General features: G+C 39.8%; 1 protein-coding gene across 1 annotated transcript in view; it reads left to right on the forward strand.

Moving 5' to 3' along the window:
- The window catches only part of LOC139711377 (GTP-binding protein Rit1-like), a 33,271-nt gene extending 14,373 nt beyond the window's left edge, over positions 1 to 18,898 (forward strand). Inside the window, 4 exon segments of the mRNA XM_071623265.1 lie at positions 16,261 to 16,383; positions 16,386 to 16,454; positions 18,652 to 18,828; positions 18,830 to 18,898. Coding sequence (XP_071479366.1) covers positions 16,261 to 16,383; positions 16,386 to 16,454; positions 18,652 to 18,828; positions 18,830 to 18,898 — 438 coding nt within the window.
- The last annotated feature ends 401 nt before the right edge of the window (positions 18,899 to 19,299 follow it).

The following is a 19,299-nucleotide window of genomic DNA, read 5'->3' on the forward strand; positions in this document are numbered from 1 at the left end:
TGTAGTCATCTTTAATGAATCATAACCGTGATCTTGATTTGAGTCACGGAACGTTCAGACATGCAAAAACATGAATCTTGATAGTAATCTCGATATGAGTTTTGGAGGTATGCGCTTCTTGACCCATCAATCAAACTCACAAAGCTTGCGCTAGCTACAGTAGTTCCTGTAGTCTGTGGGTAGTTCTAAGTAAATGTAGGGTCGAGACAAGCTCAGCCTGCTCAATCATGTTTTGGAGGGCAACTCTTTCAGACGAGAGAAGTGTGCATCACAAAACGAGCAAATCGAGATTTGAAAACATCTCTGGAGCTCTTTTTGCAAATCAAGACTATGGAATTATGGTTACATGCCTAATGGTTTGCTTTTAGACAATAATTATCTTGATTACCAGTAAACAATCACGATTCTTGAAATAAAGATTTACAGTCGTGATTTAATAGGAGAGATTCTTCTACCATATGAAAGGGATGTCCATATGATTACATGAGCAGCTCATCAGGTTCATCATATATGTGACCCTGCACCTCAAAACAAACAAAAAGTCGCCAGACATGAATTTTTAGTTAAGACCATATTCTGAAAGAGCAGACTTTAAGCTTTAAAATGATGTATAACTCAAATCAAATGGACTCTCCTAACCTATCTAAATATTGGAAAGAAAGCACAAACTCAGGAAAAGTGTGAACTGAGAAAAGAGGCTCTGAAGTACAGTGTCTATTCAAGCGCTTAATCTTTACCAAACCGTGCTGGTTGTGCGATGAATGGGACAAAAAGCAGGAAGTAAACCACCAGAGTAACAACAATGAAGGGATTATCAAATTAAACTGAAATTAAGCATGCCTCATTAACACATTCTGTCCATAATTAATGCCAACATTCAAAGCAGTAGCACTATCCTTTCAAAAGTTATTAGAGTTGAAAGTGAAGAGTGTGGACAAGGTTTTTCAGAAATGAAAAAGGGATTCTAAAGACACACCTAATCACACTATTCTACAAAAAATGTTCGAGATAAACTGCTACAAAACACACTTTCCTGCCCGTTTTATGATACCAAATTTTAGCATAATGTAAAACAAGACCCGCTCTTTCAGAAAATATGAAAAAGTTAAGTTCGGCTAGGTTGACCCATTTCACTTATTTTCAGTCCTCACGCAAAATCAGTGTGTGCGACTTTATGTTCGTTTTGAGGTGCACGGTCACATATGGTATGACATCAACAACAATAATGGCTTGGGTTTTTGAAAGCATCTGCAGAGAACACCGTAGTTGATACACTAATATGTTTATATGACATAGTACAAAATGAAAGGTGTATGGGAAAATCAAAACAAACTAGGCCATGCAAACAGTGTGTTATGTTTGAATGATAGCACTACGAAACGCCACAGTTCAACACATGCGAGTTGCATTGATTAGCTGTGGTATCTAGCCAGATCCAGAAATAGACATGGTCCATAACAGAATTAATGGCCCATGCTGTGTTGTGTATCTGTCACAGCCGCAGTGGACACACCCATGCTTAGTCAATGATACTCTGCTAAGCACTGAATTGGGTCAGCCCAAACAACGATTTTTGCTTTCTATTCATCAACTGCACTACTGTAGACTTCACACATTCTCTCTGCGTCTGCTACCTTGGAGTTCTACACGATGTAGTGAAAAAAGAAAAAGAAACCTGCTTTGTTGTCTTCAATGTATGTAGCTTTTGAATACAATACAAGCATGGACCTACTACACATGGACATTCATTGCTCGTTTAATAATTCATGCACCTGTTTCTGTCAAAATTGTCACAAAAGCATTTTAGACATGCTTTCCTGCTTAGATCTTATCATCACCGCAGACAGCCGGCCTGGATACATGTAGAAACAAGACAGCACTTTGAGAAATCTGAAACCTGCAGGCCTAACTCTTTTAATGATTTTTTATATTTTTTTCAATGCATGTGCAATTACATAGACATTGGGAAATCATCACTCCAGCAATTTCATTTGCGAAATGCATATATTTTATAAGAGAAAGCAAATATTTTGGCAGATTGAACGTGACTAGTAATAGTAATGTCATTTTACCATTTTTTGCTCATTGTTTCAGAGTAAACATGGACAGTAATCATCGACGACATTTATGTCTTTAATACTATCAAGCAACGTTACATTGATGTCCACAAGTCCCCACTTCAGTTTACCAATTTTGTGACTGAAAATTTGTCATGTTTGGAGGTTTGCTGTTCCCCATCATTGGTGTTTATTCAAAGGCAGTTGAATCTGGAAAGGCACCTCAGCCAAATAAGACTGTGAAATGAGGGAACCACGTTCTTTTGTCAGTGACAATGCACAATTATGCAATTGTTATAAAAAAAAAACAACGACAAAAACCCCCAATATGGAATGTACTCATTAAGATGCACATAATCAGGTGGTGGAGGTGATGGTGGGATAAAAGAAGGCCTCATACACTGCGTTCAGAAGATCCCCCGCTTTGCGGGGAATGTCCCGTTTGCCAGGACTTTCCCCGGCAATCCCATTGTGTGAACGCTCGATGGGACATTCCCTGCTCCCCCGGCAAGCTTGTCGAGTCCAGCAACAAAATTATGGCGGGGGACTGACCTTAATATCTTGTGTTTTCCTCAAAAGTGCGCATGCTCAAATAGTGGTGGCGAAGTAGGCATTCAGGCGCTGTACACATTGCTATTGTAGAAATTTGCAATCGCGCACCCAACAGTGCCACGTACGGTGACCTAACACGCAGCTGAAACCACCAGCCGTGATTTTGCCCCCCTTTCACAGTGGGAGATTTCAGTGCACGTGTGGACGGTCAAACGTAAAACTCTCCAAACTGCCCCCGTAAAGCGAGGGATCATCTGAACGTAGGGATAGTCCATGGTACAAGAGAATCACAGTGTCATTTACCTGAGTTGAGATTGTGCTCCAAGAACTGACCAGCTTGTTGTGAATGCAAGAATCACATTCTCTTTTAATAAATGTGTGAAATTTTCAGTGGTATAGTTATAATGGTATGTCCAAAAATTTTCAGCTCCTCTGACATGCATGCTTGTATTTTATACCGGTAATCTCCTCTCAGAATGCAATAATGTGCAAAAGGAATGTCTTTATCAGCAAGGGCTACAAACATTCTAAAATGCTTGATTGGTTGAGGAAATAAGGAGAGAGAAAGAGAGAAAAAAAGCTGAAGGCCCAGCCTTGACAGTTTGATTTGATGTCATCGACAGAATTAAGCGAGGCTATGTAGGGTGTGGCTACGTGTTCTATGGCAGAACAAAGCCATAATTGCCAACCACTGTAAATTATGACAATACTTTGGTCGTTACATAAAATTTAAGGACAAGATGGTAGTAGAGTAGTGACACTGCACAGATCCTTTTGGAGCACCTGAAAGAAGAACAGTTATACAGAAATACAGCTGCTTTTCTTGAAGAGGGGAAAAAAGTCACCCTGGTTTTAAAATGGTTTTTACTGTGGGCATGCCACTCCAGGTTGACCAACTGATACACATATTGTTGTATTGTATTTGTCACTGGAGAGAAAAAAACAATGGGTGATGAGGCGAGGTGACAGGAAGGACACCACCGAGATAGTTTGAGATAGTTTGAGTCAAACAGCACCACTACCCTTGATATGCCTAGGCTTACAAGGGCACTTTAGCTGTCAACACTTTACCTATTCTAAAGCAAAGCTTTGTATATAGATATGTGGCATGCTTTTGTGTATATGTATTTTACATGTTTGAGTAGTGTCTCCTAAAAAATTATTGCGATCAGCAATAAGTGGGATATTTCTGTCTGTCTGAATGGGTACAAAATATCTTGGTATGTTGATTACGATTGTTATCCTGCTATTTTGTCAATATGAATGTGACTAATCTCGTTTTATTCCGTCAAGCTTTTTTTTGGGGGGGGGGAGGGGGGGGGGGGGAGAGGGGTATAAAAAAATCTTTAGATTGTGACTAGTGAGGTACACAGCACTACAACAAAATAAAAAAGATGTACTCCACAGATCAGTGGGTGTGAGGTTGCATTCCCCTGTGTCTGTTTGCATGCATTAAGGTGGTTGATAAAAAAAAAAGAAATCTGTCAAACATTACATTGTAAATAATCCTCTTGACAGCTTGCTATGAATACTCGAACATACAATGAGGATGTTCAAAAACAGCCCATTGTTCAGCTTCAGTTGATATGGGACATATATCTGTCCTTTTATATCGACTACAAAAAGATTTCTCTACAGATCGAATATCAAGCCTCCCAGTGCTCCGATTTTCTTTTCATCCCTCCCCGGCCAAGACAATGATATAAATCTTTTACTGGCTGTCAATCCAGGATGTAGACATATCATCTCTCTTTGTGTGTTCCATATATAGTATGAAAGTGAAACAATACGACAAAAAGCCCCCAGTGAGCTGGGTTTATTTGCTCGAGGAGTGTATTTGTCGCAATTCAAAACTTCCAGGTCCCTCAAATTTTCATTATCATGTGTAGTAGTTGAACAAACCTGGAGCTAGTCCAGGCTGCATCGTCCCTTTAATACTTCTTGCCATCCCCGTTTTCTGTTTGGCGGGAGAAATTCAGTTTGGGTTTCACATGGTGTAATACAACATAGGGGAATTCAAATTATTTTAATGTGTACATTTGGCAGCCTTTCCTTTTTGTTGAAATGTCGCACAAGAATGCACAATATAATTATATTTTATAACAACTTTATTGCTGGTGTAAACACAAAACTAGGAAGAGGGAGATAGAGAGAGAAAGAGTCAGAGAGACAGACAGACAGAGAGATAAATAGAGAGACAAAGATAGACAGAAGAATCAGATGTGATTTGGAGAAGACAGAGGGACTGATCAAGGGAGATTGATAGTCTCTGTGCAAGTCAACCAGACATATTTACAGTGAGTTATATTTAAGAGAGATAGAAGAAAAGCACATACCTGGTTTCAGTGTTTGTACTTTTACATTCCACTCTGCAACAGCCAGGAGAGAAGACTAGTTAGCCCTCCACTCCAACGAATTTATTCGTACATATCAAATTTATGTTCTATGAAGAATGAATAATGTAACATTACTTTCTATTTTTATTGCTAAGTGTCCACTTCGAGAAGCCAGGCAATAGATGCTGCAACATGTATTAACAATGGATTTTAACTCAATCTCACATTCTTATAGCTGCTCTAAAGCAGACTTCACACGCCCCCCCCCCCCAAAAAAAAAGGAAAAAAACAAGAACAAAAAGAAAAATGACTGACAAAGGTGCATTTATCAGCTCACTTACAGTGTAGAATCACGGTTTTCAAACAATTTATAGGGAGATTGGGCAGATGATTAAGCAAAGCTTTAACAGCAAAGCTGTTCTGCTTAATGGAGTTCAAAATATCTTTCTCAAATGACGAAAAAAATGCAATCTGAAACATTTTTTAGGCAGAGATGATAACTGCAAAGTTGTGTTGAAACGTGTTTATAGCTTGGACCTACCCATACCAACTACTGTAAAAGTGGATATTTTCGCTTGACTAATTTTTCGCGCTCGGCGGGGTAAGAAAAGTTTTTTTGTGTGTTTTCAATTCTGCGAAATTAAGACATCAGCTACTGGGACACATGGCAAGGAAACATATTCGCATGCTTTTATTTTTGCGCTAGTTTCTGGTTGCGCGAAATGCACGAAAATTTCAACACCGCGAAAATGTCCACGTTTACAGTACATGACCTCTGCTCCTCATACCAAACAGCACATTGGTGCTGCCTTCTTCGTAACTCGTTATAGAGATGATGAATTCAACAACATGAGGAATGCAAGAAAAGGTTTAGGGGAAATCCAGTCCAAATATAAGTTAGTCTGATAAAAAAGACTAAAATCTTACGAGTTCAACGGTAGAAATTTGACTGAAATCGAATGAAAAATAAGGAAGTTATGACATTTTGAAGTTTTTAAAATTTCTGCAAAACAGTTCTTGTACAGTGGATATGATTATGCAAATGATTGAGCTAACCATGTCATATTACCTCACAATTTCCCATTGATACTTTACACACAAAAAAAAAAATTGAATAAAATTCAATGTTTCTGTCATTGAAGTCTGAAACATGATGTTATTCCTGATTGAAAAACTTCAGAATAGTGATCAGTTGGATATACCAGGAGTTGAGCCTTTGGCATACACTGCATTCGAATGAAAAACTGGAAATTTCTAAATTTTATGTACAAACTATATGGCAGGTTGCGAGGGTATGACATGCTCACTTTGCCATTTGTATCATATTGACCATTCAAGAACGGTTTCCTGAAAAATTAACGAATCTTCAAAATGTCATAACTTTCTTATTTTTCAACCAATTTTGGTCAAAATTTTACGGTTGAACTCATAATATTTTACTCTTTCTTATAAGGCATCATATATTTGGACTGGATTTCCCCTTTAATAGCAAATGCATAGCTGGTATTGAAACACGTTTCTAACATGGGAAAGTTGATAGACGCAGCCAAAGATTATGGTCTCTGGAAAAATGAGAGGTAGGAGGGGATGGGTAACTATTAGATTGTGGCTGACATCAAGATTCTTTTCGTCATCATTATTAGGGAATAGTTTTTTTGCAATATTTTGGGCCCAGTCCAGTATGCGTAGACTTTCCCATTTTGCCTTTGCTGTCGTGGGAAAGTTAAAAAAAAAAAAAAAAAAAAAACAGAACAAAAAAACCCACAGACTATTTGTAGGTAGTGGGCACTGTTACATGATACTATACCAGGAAATATGCTCACACCTACGGACTATTTTTTAGCTTGTCTGTTGCATATGGTAGGTACCCACCTATTCATCCTTTATGAACTTGTTACAATGTATATGGCAGGTATTGCTGATGTGTTCTCATCTTGTTGCATAATCTAAATGCAGAACTCATATAATTATCTCAGCTATCTGTTCAACATGCATCTTAAAAAGTTTTTGTTTCAGACTATCAGGTACATGTACAATGTACATAGCAATGCTGAGTAGCACAAGTCATTAAGACACTCAATAGACAATTGCTAGTTTCTGTTATGTTGGAACCAGACATTTGTGATTTCGTTGTTATGGTTTCATTAGCAGCACTAAAACCGAATCCGTATGTTTATACGACATGAAAGCAAAAAGATGCTTAGTTAGATTTCGAAATTTTTAGATTTTGACCTTCTGTGAAATGCACAATTCATCAAATGACCAGGAAAGGTATTTTTACCAAACTGAAATGGAAAACAAAAATAGTTAGAATATTTATTCTATTTATTAAAACTTTGCAACAAAAAGATCCAGTCCATGTTCGAAATGCATTTAATTAAAATATTAAACTCAAGTAAAACAGGACATTAAAAGTAAATCTTTATAAACAAGAAAGAAAGATAGAACTTAATGAAATTCTAACTTAGCTTTCGAACCAGTTTGTGTATAGGCACTGGGACAATTCATTTTTCTTTATTGTTGTTGCTTCCATTGGGGAATTGTATGTGTAGTCATTTTTTTTTTTTTTTTTTTTTTGGGGGGGGGGGGGTCTTTTATCTGCAGGTGGCTGCCTTAGAATTGTTGAAGGAGATGTGTTTGAACAGATGACACTCAATGTACTTGCCAATGACTGTCCTACTCTTATGTTTTCAAAGCAGACATGGGCTTACACTTCACTCATGTTCCAATGACTTGCAAATCAAAAACCCGACCAGACAACCGCTCAACAGCCCAGTTGGCACTATGAAGTTCCAATCTTCTCAGTTGCCCATTAGCCACATCCTGTTTTGCAGGTTCTTTTTTTTTTTTTTTTTTTTTTTTTTTTTGGGGGGGGGGGGGGTCTTTTTTCCCCTCTCTTTCTCATTGCTTATCTTTTTTTTTCTCTCTCCAAAATTCAAGCCACTGTGACTACAACTAGTTTGAGAGACACAACTTTTTTGATGATGATGATGATGATAGTGATGATGAAAATAATCGTAATTACTGCCCCACAGCATTCTAAAGTTCTTTTGCATCCTTCATATTCTAAATGCAGTTATTCAAATATTTGATTTAAATTTGTTGTACTCATCATTTGAATGAAAAATGATAAAAGATCAGAACTCAGAAGAACACAAGTTCCTCATGAACAACTGCTGTATGGTACAGTGTAAATTTCATGTTTATTAAACTGACAGGTAAAAGTGACTGTTTGCTTTTAACCGTTGAGGACGAGTCCCGAGTATACTCGGGCAAGTGTCTATGGAAAATGCATCTTGTAGCAAGATCAGTCTGTCCTCAGCGGGTTAATGTGACTGTGAATACATGTACAACTGAGGCTATTTATATGTTGTGTAATGATCTGAATAAATGTTGCACTTGTACACTACGTACAATTGTCACTATGTGAAATTCATCAACAACAGGTTGTCATGGTCTGCAACACAGCATACTAATGACTACAATGTATGATGCAGATTAGCCCAGACTGGGGCCTTACAGATGTCACTGGCAATGAAATTTGGGAACAAGGCGCATTATTCTAGTTCGGATATTGCTTACATCACGTTTAAAGGGGGAATTTCTGTGCGAGGAAGGTAAATAATTTTAACAGCAGAAGTGGAAAAAGTAAGGATGGGGGGGGGGGGGGAGAGGGAGTTGAAGATAGACTCAGGACTCGGGACTACTCGAAAAGTAGGAAGTGAAATTGTGATAACGCATGCAGGAATAATACTGCAAACGAAATTGACTCCAATTGGACCATCTAAAGTATCAGCATTCATTTCCTGAGGACTGCTGCCACTGATGATAAGAAAGTTTTAAAAAGGCCAATATATTAGTTATCATATTGTAGACTAAGTAATGCCATACAATGCGTCTATGTAAGGCTGTGTGTGCACTGAACAAGAGTGGTACATTTGTATAATCAGTGAGCACATACATAGTGTACAATGAGCGGAAAATTATGCATCCCTGTGGGCAGCTTATTTTCATCCACATGAAAAACATGATTTCAAAAATTCTTTTTGAATTGTTCAAATACATTTTATTTTTCTTTTAATCTAGTCCCACAGGAAATCTTCAACATAATTTGGTCATGATCTAATAGATGAAGTCTGATTATTATCGAGAATGTTAAACTCTTTAATTCCTTGAAGCTTTAATTCTGTGAGCCTTTTCCTTGGGTGTATGTTTGTGTGTGTGTGCATGGGGGTTGCTAGGCACACCCCTGTACAGTGCCACCGATCTGTTGAACCTGCTCAGTCTTGCTGCACTCGTAGCGTTGTTGCCAATCTGTGCTGAGTAGGTGTTACTGATTTAAAGTCACTTGACTTCCCGTTCACACCCAATGCTCATTGGGTGTTAAGCCCAGTGTAATCCTGTTGAATTTATGTGAGTCGCTCAACACCCTTTTTGATCCGATTCCAAATCTGGCTACACCCTTCCCCTAAATCTCTCTTAAATCTTGATTAGTATATATATGATAGCAATTGTGCACTGGGGGTTTTTAAAGTTGAATTCTTGTGATAATTGAACAAAGACTATTGTCTTCAGAGTTAATACTTTTGTTTGTTGTTAAATTCGTGAATAGTTTCCGACTCTCTATATTCATGAAAATGATGAATTAAATACAGCAGTTAATATGTTTCACAAGACATTTAGATTATCTGTTACAATCATACAGTGTATGAGATGTGAGATGAATGCAAATTCGATTTGCTTGTGTACCTCACAGGTCTTTGCAATAATTTTCCTTTTTGAAAATTAAATTAACTTAAAAAACATTACTTTCTTTGCATTACGAGCTTGTGATGGTATGCAATGGTGACTTTAATTGAAGGATTTTTCATATAATAGTTGCTTAATCATGGAAGACAAAGTAATTCTTATATTTGTAAGTTTAATTTTACAACCCAGCCATGGTCAGAGAGCTTTGAGGTGCTGATGCTACGCCCTCATTGTATTACACTGTAGGCATACTGTGATTGTGGCTGACATCACTGTTTCACAAAGAATAGTTTGCAAATGCGAAATGCCATAACTTTCCAACTTCTTATCAGATGTTAATGAAACTTATGATATACAGCTTTGCTCATATGAGTCTACTATAGTTATAAGATTCAAGCTGTGAATGTGGGTTTGATATTTCACTTTAACAGCAATGTCCACTCAATACTGGATTGGCTTTTCACCATGGAACACTACTACAGTTGGTACAAGTGCTTTTTTCCCCCCACTTTCACTTTAGAGCTTTCGTAAGGGATAGGTAGTATCTAAAGTCCATTTCATGTCAAGAGTTCCACAATGCAGGCAGCTTTTCATGAGACGTGAAAGATTTGCGGTCACTATTATGATATACATTGTACACTAGTCGTACTGGCCCTGGACAACACTTCAAACACTCTAGTATTGCAACAAAGCACTGGCGGTAGAAGTACTGTAGACACCAGGTATTTTGCTGCAACAAAGGAATGCTTTGTGCATCCGAGTCTACATTGTACAAGTTTGTGTTGCTGACTGTGCACATTCAATGCTTTTACGAGGCATGGTCGCATTTAACATTCACTTGATATGTGATCTCACATGGGATAGAAGAGATGATACAGTCTTTCAGTTAGGCACATTTGAATACTCGAGTTACAAATATTCCTATTTTATTATAGATCATATGCATTTGCAATTAATGTATGCCTAAATCACCTGGACCGCTCCAATTAAAGTGTCAGTTTATTCACATGACAAACAACATGATTTAGAATGGAAAGAAGAAACCACACACCCACAAAGTGATATTAAACAGCTAAATGATACAAATGTAAGTACCAATCTGTGAACATGATTTGATTATACCCCCGCCAAACGAAGTTTGAAGGAGGTACATGTATATAGGAATCAGCGGACGGTCGGGCGGTCGGGCGGTCGGTCCGTTGCAAATCTTGCGTCGCGAACTACTTCCTCAGTTTTCAACCGATTCCCATAAAACTTGGCACAGATGTGTGCCTTGGGTTGTAGATGTGCAAGACGTATTTTTTGACAGTACCTAAAAGTATGTTGCCATGGTAACGGCATATTATGAGCAAAAATGGGTACAAATCTTGCGTCGCGAACTCCTCCCACAGTTTTTGATCAATTTTTATGAAATTAGGTACAGATGTTCATCTGAATATGTTAATGTGCAAGACACATATTTCCGCAGTGGCAAAAAGTGCGTTGCCATGGTAACGGCATGTTATTTGTAAAATATAGGGCAAAATGCTTCATGGCAAAACTGCTTCATCAGTGTTCTTCCAATTCTCATGGAATTCATATTGAATGTTTGTCTTAGGATATAGGTCAGCATGACACATTTCTTGACAGTGACAAAAAGTATGTTGCCATGGTAACAGCTCACATATTATGAGCCAAAATGATGGAAAATTTTGTGTTGCAAACTACTTCCTCAGTTTTTGCCCAATTTCCATGAAACTTGGTACAGATGTGTGCCTTTGGTTGTAGATGTGCAAGACGCATTTTTCGACAGTACCCGAAAGTACGTTGCCATGGTAACGGCATATTAATGACAGAAGATCAAGGAAAGATTTTGCGGATTAACTACTTCCTCAGTTTTTTCACCAAAGCTTATGAAATGTTGTTTTGACCAAAGCTTATGAAATGTTGTTTGGCGGGGGTATAACCAGTCGCTGTAGCGACATTTCTAGTTAATTACTGTAAAGATACTGCAGGTTCGCCACCGGGGCTTTTCCACACCAGAGAAACATAATTATGTAGGTCTCAAAAGCATGTGCCAACGCGTACCTAAAGTGTAGTTTTGATTGTTCAGAGTCTACTATTTTGATAGAATATTGACACAATGCCTTACAAGTACAATGAACATTCAGACTTGGCATGATCCTACCCGTGTGGTTAGGACAAACTGAAAGTCTGTACGCTTACAGAAGAATAGGAGTTCTCCTGATTATTATGATGATGTTAAGCTGGCAATAGGGGAATTCCATCATATTGGTTCCTGGAAAGTACATTTCAATGCATAAAATACCAAAGCATACACAGTAGGTCCTAGAGGCTTGATATGGGGGGGGGGGGGGGGGGGCACACAGTATTTGGAGGAGAGTATATGCTTTAGGAAGAGACCAGTCAAAATGAAAGTATTTTTTTTAAAACTCAGCTGCATACTGCATACAAAGCACATCACTTCAAAACAAATAAGGCCTTTGAGTTCTTGCCCTCAAGCACCCCTGCTTGCAAATTTGAACTCTTCTATTCCCACGATACTATTTGGAGTTCAAGGGTGAAAAATCTGAGTGTGGTATTTCTCTCCCCCCCCCCCCCTCTCTCTTCCCTTTCTCTCCATATTCTCTTCCCTTTCCATACTCCCCTCCTCCTCCCCCTTCTTCCCCCCTCTCCCCCTCCTCCCCCTCTCTTTTTCTTTTTTTTTTCTCTCACCATCTTTTCATCTGGAGTTAGCTGTTGAAAATCTCTAGACTGCCTTCCTATTGAAAAGCAGTGCAACCAGAGAGTACGGGCTTTTTTACCTTGTTTGCAGGCTCTGATATATGAGGTGCGGGGATTGTGTGCCTGAAGATTTGCCGAGCCAAACTTGATATCATGGGAAAATGCGGCAGTTGGCACGCGATGCCGACTTGAGGAAGGGAGAGGCTAACGTGTGGTGTGTGATGTGATCACCCTGCTCAAAGTTTTCAGGAAGATGTACTCATAAATAGTAGTACTGCAAAGCACACACACCTTGTTGACATCATCGTTAGGTGAATTCAAGTGGGAAACTCCTAGTCCTACCATAGTTGTTCCCCAGCCAATAGTTGTTGCATAGGGCAGGATTGAAAAATGATAATGATAATAATAATAATAATAATAATAATAATAATAATAATGATAATAATGTTGTTCCAGGAAATATTCTGTGTGTGATTATGAAAAATTATGGTTGTTGGAAACATGACACTACTTCAGAAGTCAAATTTATCTGCAGGCTGGCATTAAATAGGTATGGAAACAGGGCAGACTTTGATATCATTTATAAGTGAAAGTAACATTTGCCAGGAGGAAGGTGATACAATACATTGACAAAGCAACAGTTAGTGATCAAAAGAGGTAGTCCTTCATTATCACTGTTCACTGTGACAATATGTTACTTGATGTCAATTTTAGATGAATCGTAATTTTTATGCAGAATAAGCTTGACAGATTTTACTCTGTATCACATGCCAGCTTGGATACAATGCGAAATTTTTAATGATCTACAAAAGTACGTGTATTTTTGTTTGGTTTGTGTTTTTGTGTGTGTGCGTTTTTTTGTTGTTGTTTTTTTTTTGGGGGGGGGGGGGAGCGGAGGGAGAGGAGAGTTAGCAGCATACCATAGCTTGGGAGACGCTGTGTATATCCTTCCTACTCCCCACTAAGCCCTTTCAGATTGAAAAAAAAAAACCCTGTCATTTCTAGACTTGTTTAGAAACGTGAAATCTTGTCTTAAATCACTCTTGATCTGGAAGTGTTCCCCAAGCAGTTCTACTCTTGTTATTGATGCATGTCCGTAATTCGAAAAGTTAAATCTTGAAAACACATTCAAGGAGGTGTAGCATGGTATGACTTCAATTTACTTCTGATAACTGTGTATACACTATTTCAACTTATTTTGGGATGTGAAAGGCTGTGGAGTTTGCAACAATGCTGAATGCTCTGTAGCACTAAACATGAATATGGAAATGCGAGTCAGAAACATGATCATGAAAGATACATTTTTGTATTTCAAAAGCCGCCGTATAGTGTCTAGGCCTATAGGTTGTTGGTTACATTTGTTTGTGCATGTGTGTGTTTGAATTGTGAACAAGAGCATAGCGGACAGTCGATATGTGGTGATTGCCTCATGAGTGCCATGGCTGAAGGCAGAAACTTGACTCTACAATGGTGTTTCAAGATTTACTCCCACACAGACAATCAGAGGAGGCTGAAATCTGTGCGAATATGATCTATTTATGTGTCTTATCCATGACATTGACTCAAAGACTGATGAAATTGTCTTCATACAATTTGGACAAGTTTTTTTTTTCTCTTTTTTTCCGCCAAACAGTGTAAATTCAACTTACCAAAGTATTCATTTTTTGACTGAGACACACATAGGCCCTACTCTAAAAAGACAAAAATGATATGAGCAGGAAGAATATGGACATTGCCACTTCAATTGTCAACATCTGTTCACCCAAAGTTTGCAGAATGTGAGCTGCGATGTAAAACCTGGAGTAACGTGTCTACAGCTCTTGTGCTAACGTAAACAATGTACGGTATTTGACAAAACAATCCCTGGAAAGAGAGATGATACAACGTACAACAGTTGGACAAGCAAGCTTCTTTTGATGCTGCTACCAACCTCCAAGATGACAATGATGGTATGATTCATCAGCAGTCTACAACAACATCAAAAGGAGGGGATGATGAAAAATGGGGAGAGTCGGGAATGCTTACAATCAAGAAGACTGACAATGAATGGTTTGGGGGGAGGGGGGGTGTTGGGGAGAGGCAACCGATTGATGCTTCTATTGTGTGCTGTGTACGAAGGCCGTACGTACGGCATTATTCGTGTGCAGCCAGGGCCTCTGTGTGTGGTGCACGCAGTAGTGTAGGACTCGTACTGGGAGTGTTATTCAGGCATAGCCAGAGATCTATAGGCTTGTGTATTGTACGGGAATGAGTGTACAGTGGTAGAGAGCCTGCGACTGCCTGCTGCCTTCATGCACTGCCCTAGATATGCTGGGCAAACTCAAATACATGACCTGGAGCAGGAAGATTCTGCATGAATATTTATTGCACGATCATTAGTCGATGAGCTGCCTTTGTTGAGGATGTACTGTACATGAGCTCATTTACTCTGCTTTATATTCCTTCTGCTTTTGTGTGATATTCCTAGAACCTTTGTAGCTCCTAACACTACATTTTCTATCTCTTTCTTGTATTTTTCCCCATATTGCTAGGTCTTTTCTCCCCATTTCACAGGGTGTTATGGCTGTCTTTTGTTGATGCAACAATGTCCACCTCACACTTACATAATTGTCGTGTTTTCTACCTCTTGTACCACAAATTTCTGTACCTCATTTTGTCTTCTCTTTCATGTCTTCTTTCTCATTTCTCATTCTCTCTGTAAAGATTTTTCTGCTAACAGGTCAATCTGTCTAAAAATCTGACATCATTCTTCAAGTTACTAGTTAACAGGCACAGCCTGTAGTACAGTGTACTTGTCCTATCCCCTTGTCTGTACATCTACACGCATGCACACACAGACATACACACAACCATGCACACACACGCTTACACACAGACACACATACATATGCACAGAGCCGCAGTTGCCATAGCTGTCTCGCTTGCCCAGCATAAAGCGGGCGGTGAGGTGATTATATTTCTGGTGTGGGTTGATGGGTGACATTGAACTGAAGCTCTGGCTGGCCTGGATTCTGGTTTCGATGGAGTGGGGTGGGGGGGGGGGTGGGGGAGATGAAGAGTGGGGGGGGGGGGGAGGAGGAGCAGTGAAGTAGGTCCCTGGGAGATGTGAGAGTGGAAGGCAAGAGAGAGAGTGGGAACTTGAGGGAGGGAAATAAAATGGAGGGAGGTAGAAAACTGAGGGAGGAGCTAGAGGAGAGAGTGTGTGTGTGGGGATGCATGCATCTGACCTGGCATACATTTTTTGTATCTAGTATGCATAATTATATATGTTTGTGTATGTGTGCATGTGGGGGGGGGGGGTGGGGGAGGTAGGACAAAGAGGTGTAAATGGAAGAGCACCAGCAGTGCTAAAATTAAAATGGGGGTGGGGGGGGGACCAAAGACCCACGGAACACATTATGCCCTTTCCCCTTCAATTGCTGGAATGCTTATGATTTGTACTTTATAGGCCTATATAATGACATATAATATGTTCTGCTTGTGATGTAATCTTCACTGTTATTATTTTAAGCTTCATTCTTGTGCATCATCAACATTAATCCTTGTATAGGTGTACTGCTTTGATTGCACTTTTTAAAGTGTTCAGATAAAAATGTTTAATATCAAAAGGTAACTACCAGTATGTGTGCAGTACTTTTAGTACTCTTGACTTTTGCATAAAGAACAATGCAAATGCATTTCGTGGCTGTATCTTTGCCAATGCTGTCAAACTCTATATGCAAATATGCTGTTTTACAAGTGAGCACATGCCAGGCTTTTCACACCTCTGTAGACTTTGGATGAATGAATCACAGAATTTGAATATTACTAAATGCAATCGTTTCGTTGTCCATCTACCCCAGGCTGAGTTCACAGCGATGCGGGACCAGTACATGCGAAGGGGAGAGGGCTTCATCATCTGTTACTCCATCACGGACCGGAGGAGCTTCCAGGAGGCAGCAGAGTTCAAGAAGCTGATCGAGCGCTAGTCCGCAACACCGAGGACATCCCCATTGTGCTCGTCGGCAACAAGTACGACCTCGAGCAGATGAGAGTGGTAAGTGTGTTTTAATTTCATCTATTCTGATGAACTCCTTTGTTAGCCCCTCCTTAATCCCACGTTCACACTGGTTCGGTCACGGGGACAGTTGGGAGAGATCGTACCATGTTAACGACTAACAGTCTACACTACTCTCATCTGTCCCAGAGCAATGAGGGTTATTGGGGGTGTAGGGCGAGCCCTTGCCATTTGTCGCCAAAGTTCACATAAGCGGGCAATTGAGGAATACAGCTGGGCACCAGTAAAGTACAAGCCATTGTCACTCTCCCCCTGCAAATTTTATCCCCGAACGTTACAACCTATGCAGTGACACTGGGAGAAGTTGTGGTGGGCATCCACACTATGGTTTTGAAGGAGAAGTCTCAAAGTCTTGCGCAGGACTTTCCCTGTAATGCCGGACCTTGTGTGAATGGGGGTAAATCTCCCTCAGTCACTGCTGCTGTTAAGAACATACACCACCATGTAAGAGAGTATGATTATGAAAGAGCTTAAAAACAAAACAAAAACAAAAGCATTCAGCAAGAGGTTACATGCTGATCAAGGTGTGTGTGTGGGGGGGGGGGTGGGAGGGTTGTTCTGTATATGTGTTTTTTTCTTTTTAAACTCTTAAAATCACGTTTCACCCAAACATAGACCTTGATTTACTTTTTTGCTAGTCTTGACGTCACAGTGCTTTCAAATACGGCTTTGCTTGATTCTGGGTACGTGTTCGCAAAATGAACAATATGACCTTCAGAAAAAAAAAAAATGAGGGGATAGAGCCTCTAAGTTCATCAGTGTATTTACTTCAGTCTTGATATGTGCATATACCAGTACTTGTATGTGCTCTTGCGTGTAAGCACACCAAGTGGTGCATGTTTGATTGACAAATATGGAGATTGTATATGTGGAATGTTTTGTTTTGGTAGAGGTCAGTGAGAAGGCTCATTCCAATGTCTAGATATGTCATACAAAAGAGTTTTCATGGAATCTGAAAACCCACCCTTTCAAGGTATCCTAATCCCTAATCAAATTTGCATTCAATCAAAAGAACTGAAGTATTCTGTATTTGCCTCATATGAACCTCCAACGGGCAGGATTTTTTTTCTTCATTATACCTTTAGTATTAGTTCTTGTGTATTTCTATTGTTGTTTGTTTGGCAAGTGAGGCAACATTTTGACAAAGCAAACAATTTATTTCAATTGTATTTTCAGGGGATGTTGGAAGAAAGCCAGGGAAAGTTTTGAATCATCTGTGGAATTAGTTTAGATCACATCTTTCAGAATCCAGAACCTTTGATAAAAGGGCATGTCACCCCATTGAAATTTTTATGACATTGCAGACATGATAGGATATGTGATTGCCTTTGCCAAGATTCAGCTTTGTGGAGGGCTCTTGTTTTGTTGTGGTATTTCAGGGAATATCCCGTGTGAATGCATGGCAACCCACGATATGTAACTTTCAATCCTATTATCGCTACAATGGCAGTATTGTCACTCGTCCTTCTATTGATAGGCTCAGAAGATAATGCGAGACTCGATTGCCCAGGTACCACCAAACCAACTAGTTTCAGAGCTGTTCCCAGGCTTTCATTTTTTTCATGTTCCAGACTTTTAAACTCTGAACAACCTTTACCTTGTGTGGCCTCAATATGATGCACTGCATAATAATATGTCATATGCTTCTGCTTGCTGTGCCTGAATGGATATTGCAAGTCCAGAAAACATCCTTCCTGTTTAGTGCAAATAGAATTTGTTCTCTTTTTTGGGGAGAATGTTTACTCAAATGTCAAAGAGGGAGGAACATTGGCTTTTCCTTCACTCTGCACACACATGGTATACTAGAAATCGTTTGTTGTAAGGCAAATGCCTCAACATTGTTACCTCGTTGATAGCCTTCTATGTGTGAAGAGACGTGGGTTGTGCTGGTAATGAACTTGAAGTGTGACTTCGAAGGTTTATCAATTGAAATGAGCAGCATTTAACATCATATTTACAGCTTATGCTAGAGAGTTGATAATAGATAATGCAACTCTTGACGGGGTTGGGCAGAATCTAGTACCATGAAACCCTGGAGAGTGCAACTCATGTGACAGTTTTGTCACAGCGGTGAGAACTGAAAGTGGGATTGTGTGTGATTATGAGTGCACTATGTTATGCCCACACTGCCAATGCGAACTGACTAACAGTTTCCATCTTGTTTTCGTCGCAACAGGTGTCTACCGAAGAAGGCCACGCCTTGGCCCGCGAATTCAACTGTCCTTTCTTCGAAACGTCGGCCGCCCTGCGGCACTTTGTCGACGACGTGTTCCACACCCTGGTGCGAGAGATCCGCAAGAAGGAGCGGGCAGAAATCCAGGCTCTTGAGAAGCGGTCGAAGAGGAAAAGCCGCTGGCATGAGCCTGCACAAGCTGGCGAGACGGGTCTTCATGAAGCAGAGCAGTGGGTCATCGTCTACATGAGAAATCCACCTGCCCCCCCTTTTTCCCCCTAAAAAGAAAAACTCTTTGTCTAATGACAAAACTGAACTACACAGAGATTAGTAGAGACTTTTGTTCGCCCGTGAAGATATGAGGGCCGGAGGGGTTTTGTGAAGTAGCGTGCCAGGAGTGGCAAGTCAAAAGAGCGACCTGCGGTGGTGGTAGTGACGTGTCATCGTTAGGTGATGTGACAGCACAGGAGATGATGGAGGAAGCAGTAGGTTGCATCCTGGACAATGTCAGAAATGACCTCTCTGTATCATCAAATAGGAGATTGAGAAGGGATACTTCAAAGGTCCAAGTATTGCTGCTGAACTGTGCAAAGGTAAAAAAGCATCGTACTGCCCCCAGACCCTCGTGAGATAAAATGGACATGCCCTTTC

The sequence above is a fragment of the Diadema antillarum genome, unplaced genomic scaffold (assembly GCF_040938485.1).
Source record: "Diadema antillarum isolate AM-2024a unplaced genomic scaffold, OU_Dant_1.0 seq00001652_RagTag, whole genome shotgun sequence".
In the NCBI taxonomy this organism is placed as follows: domain Eukaryota; kingdom Metazoa; phylum Echinodermata; class Echinoidea; order Diadematoida; family Diadematidae; genus Diadema; species Diadema antillarum.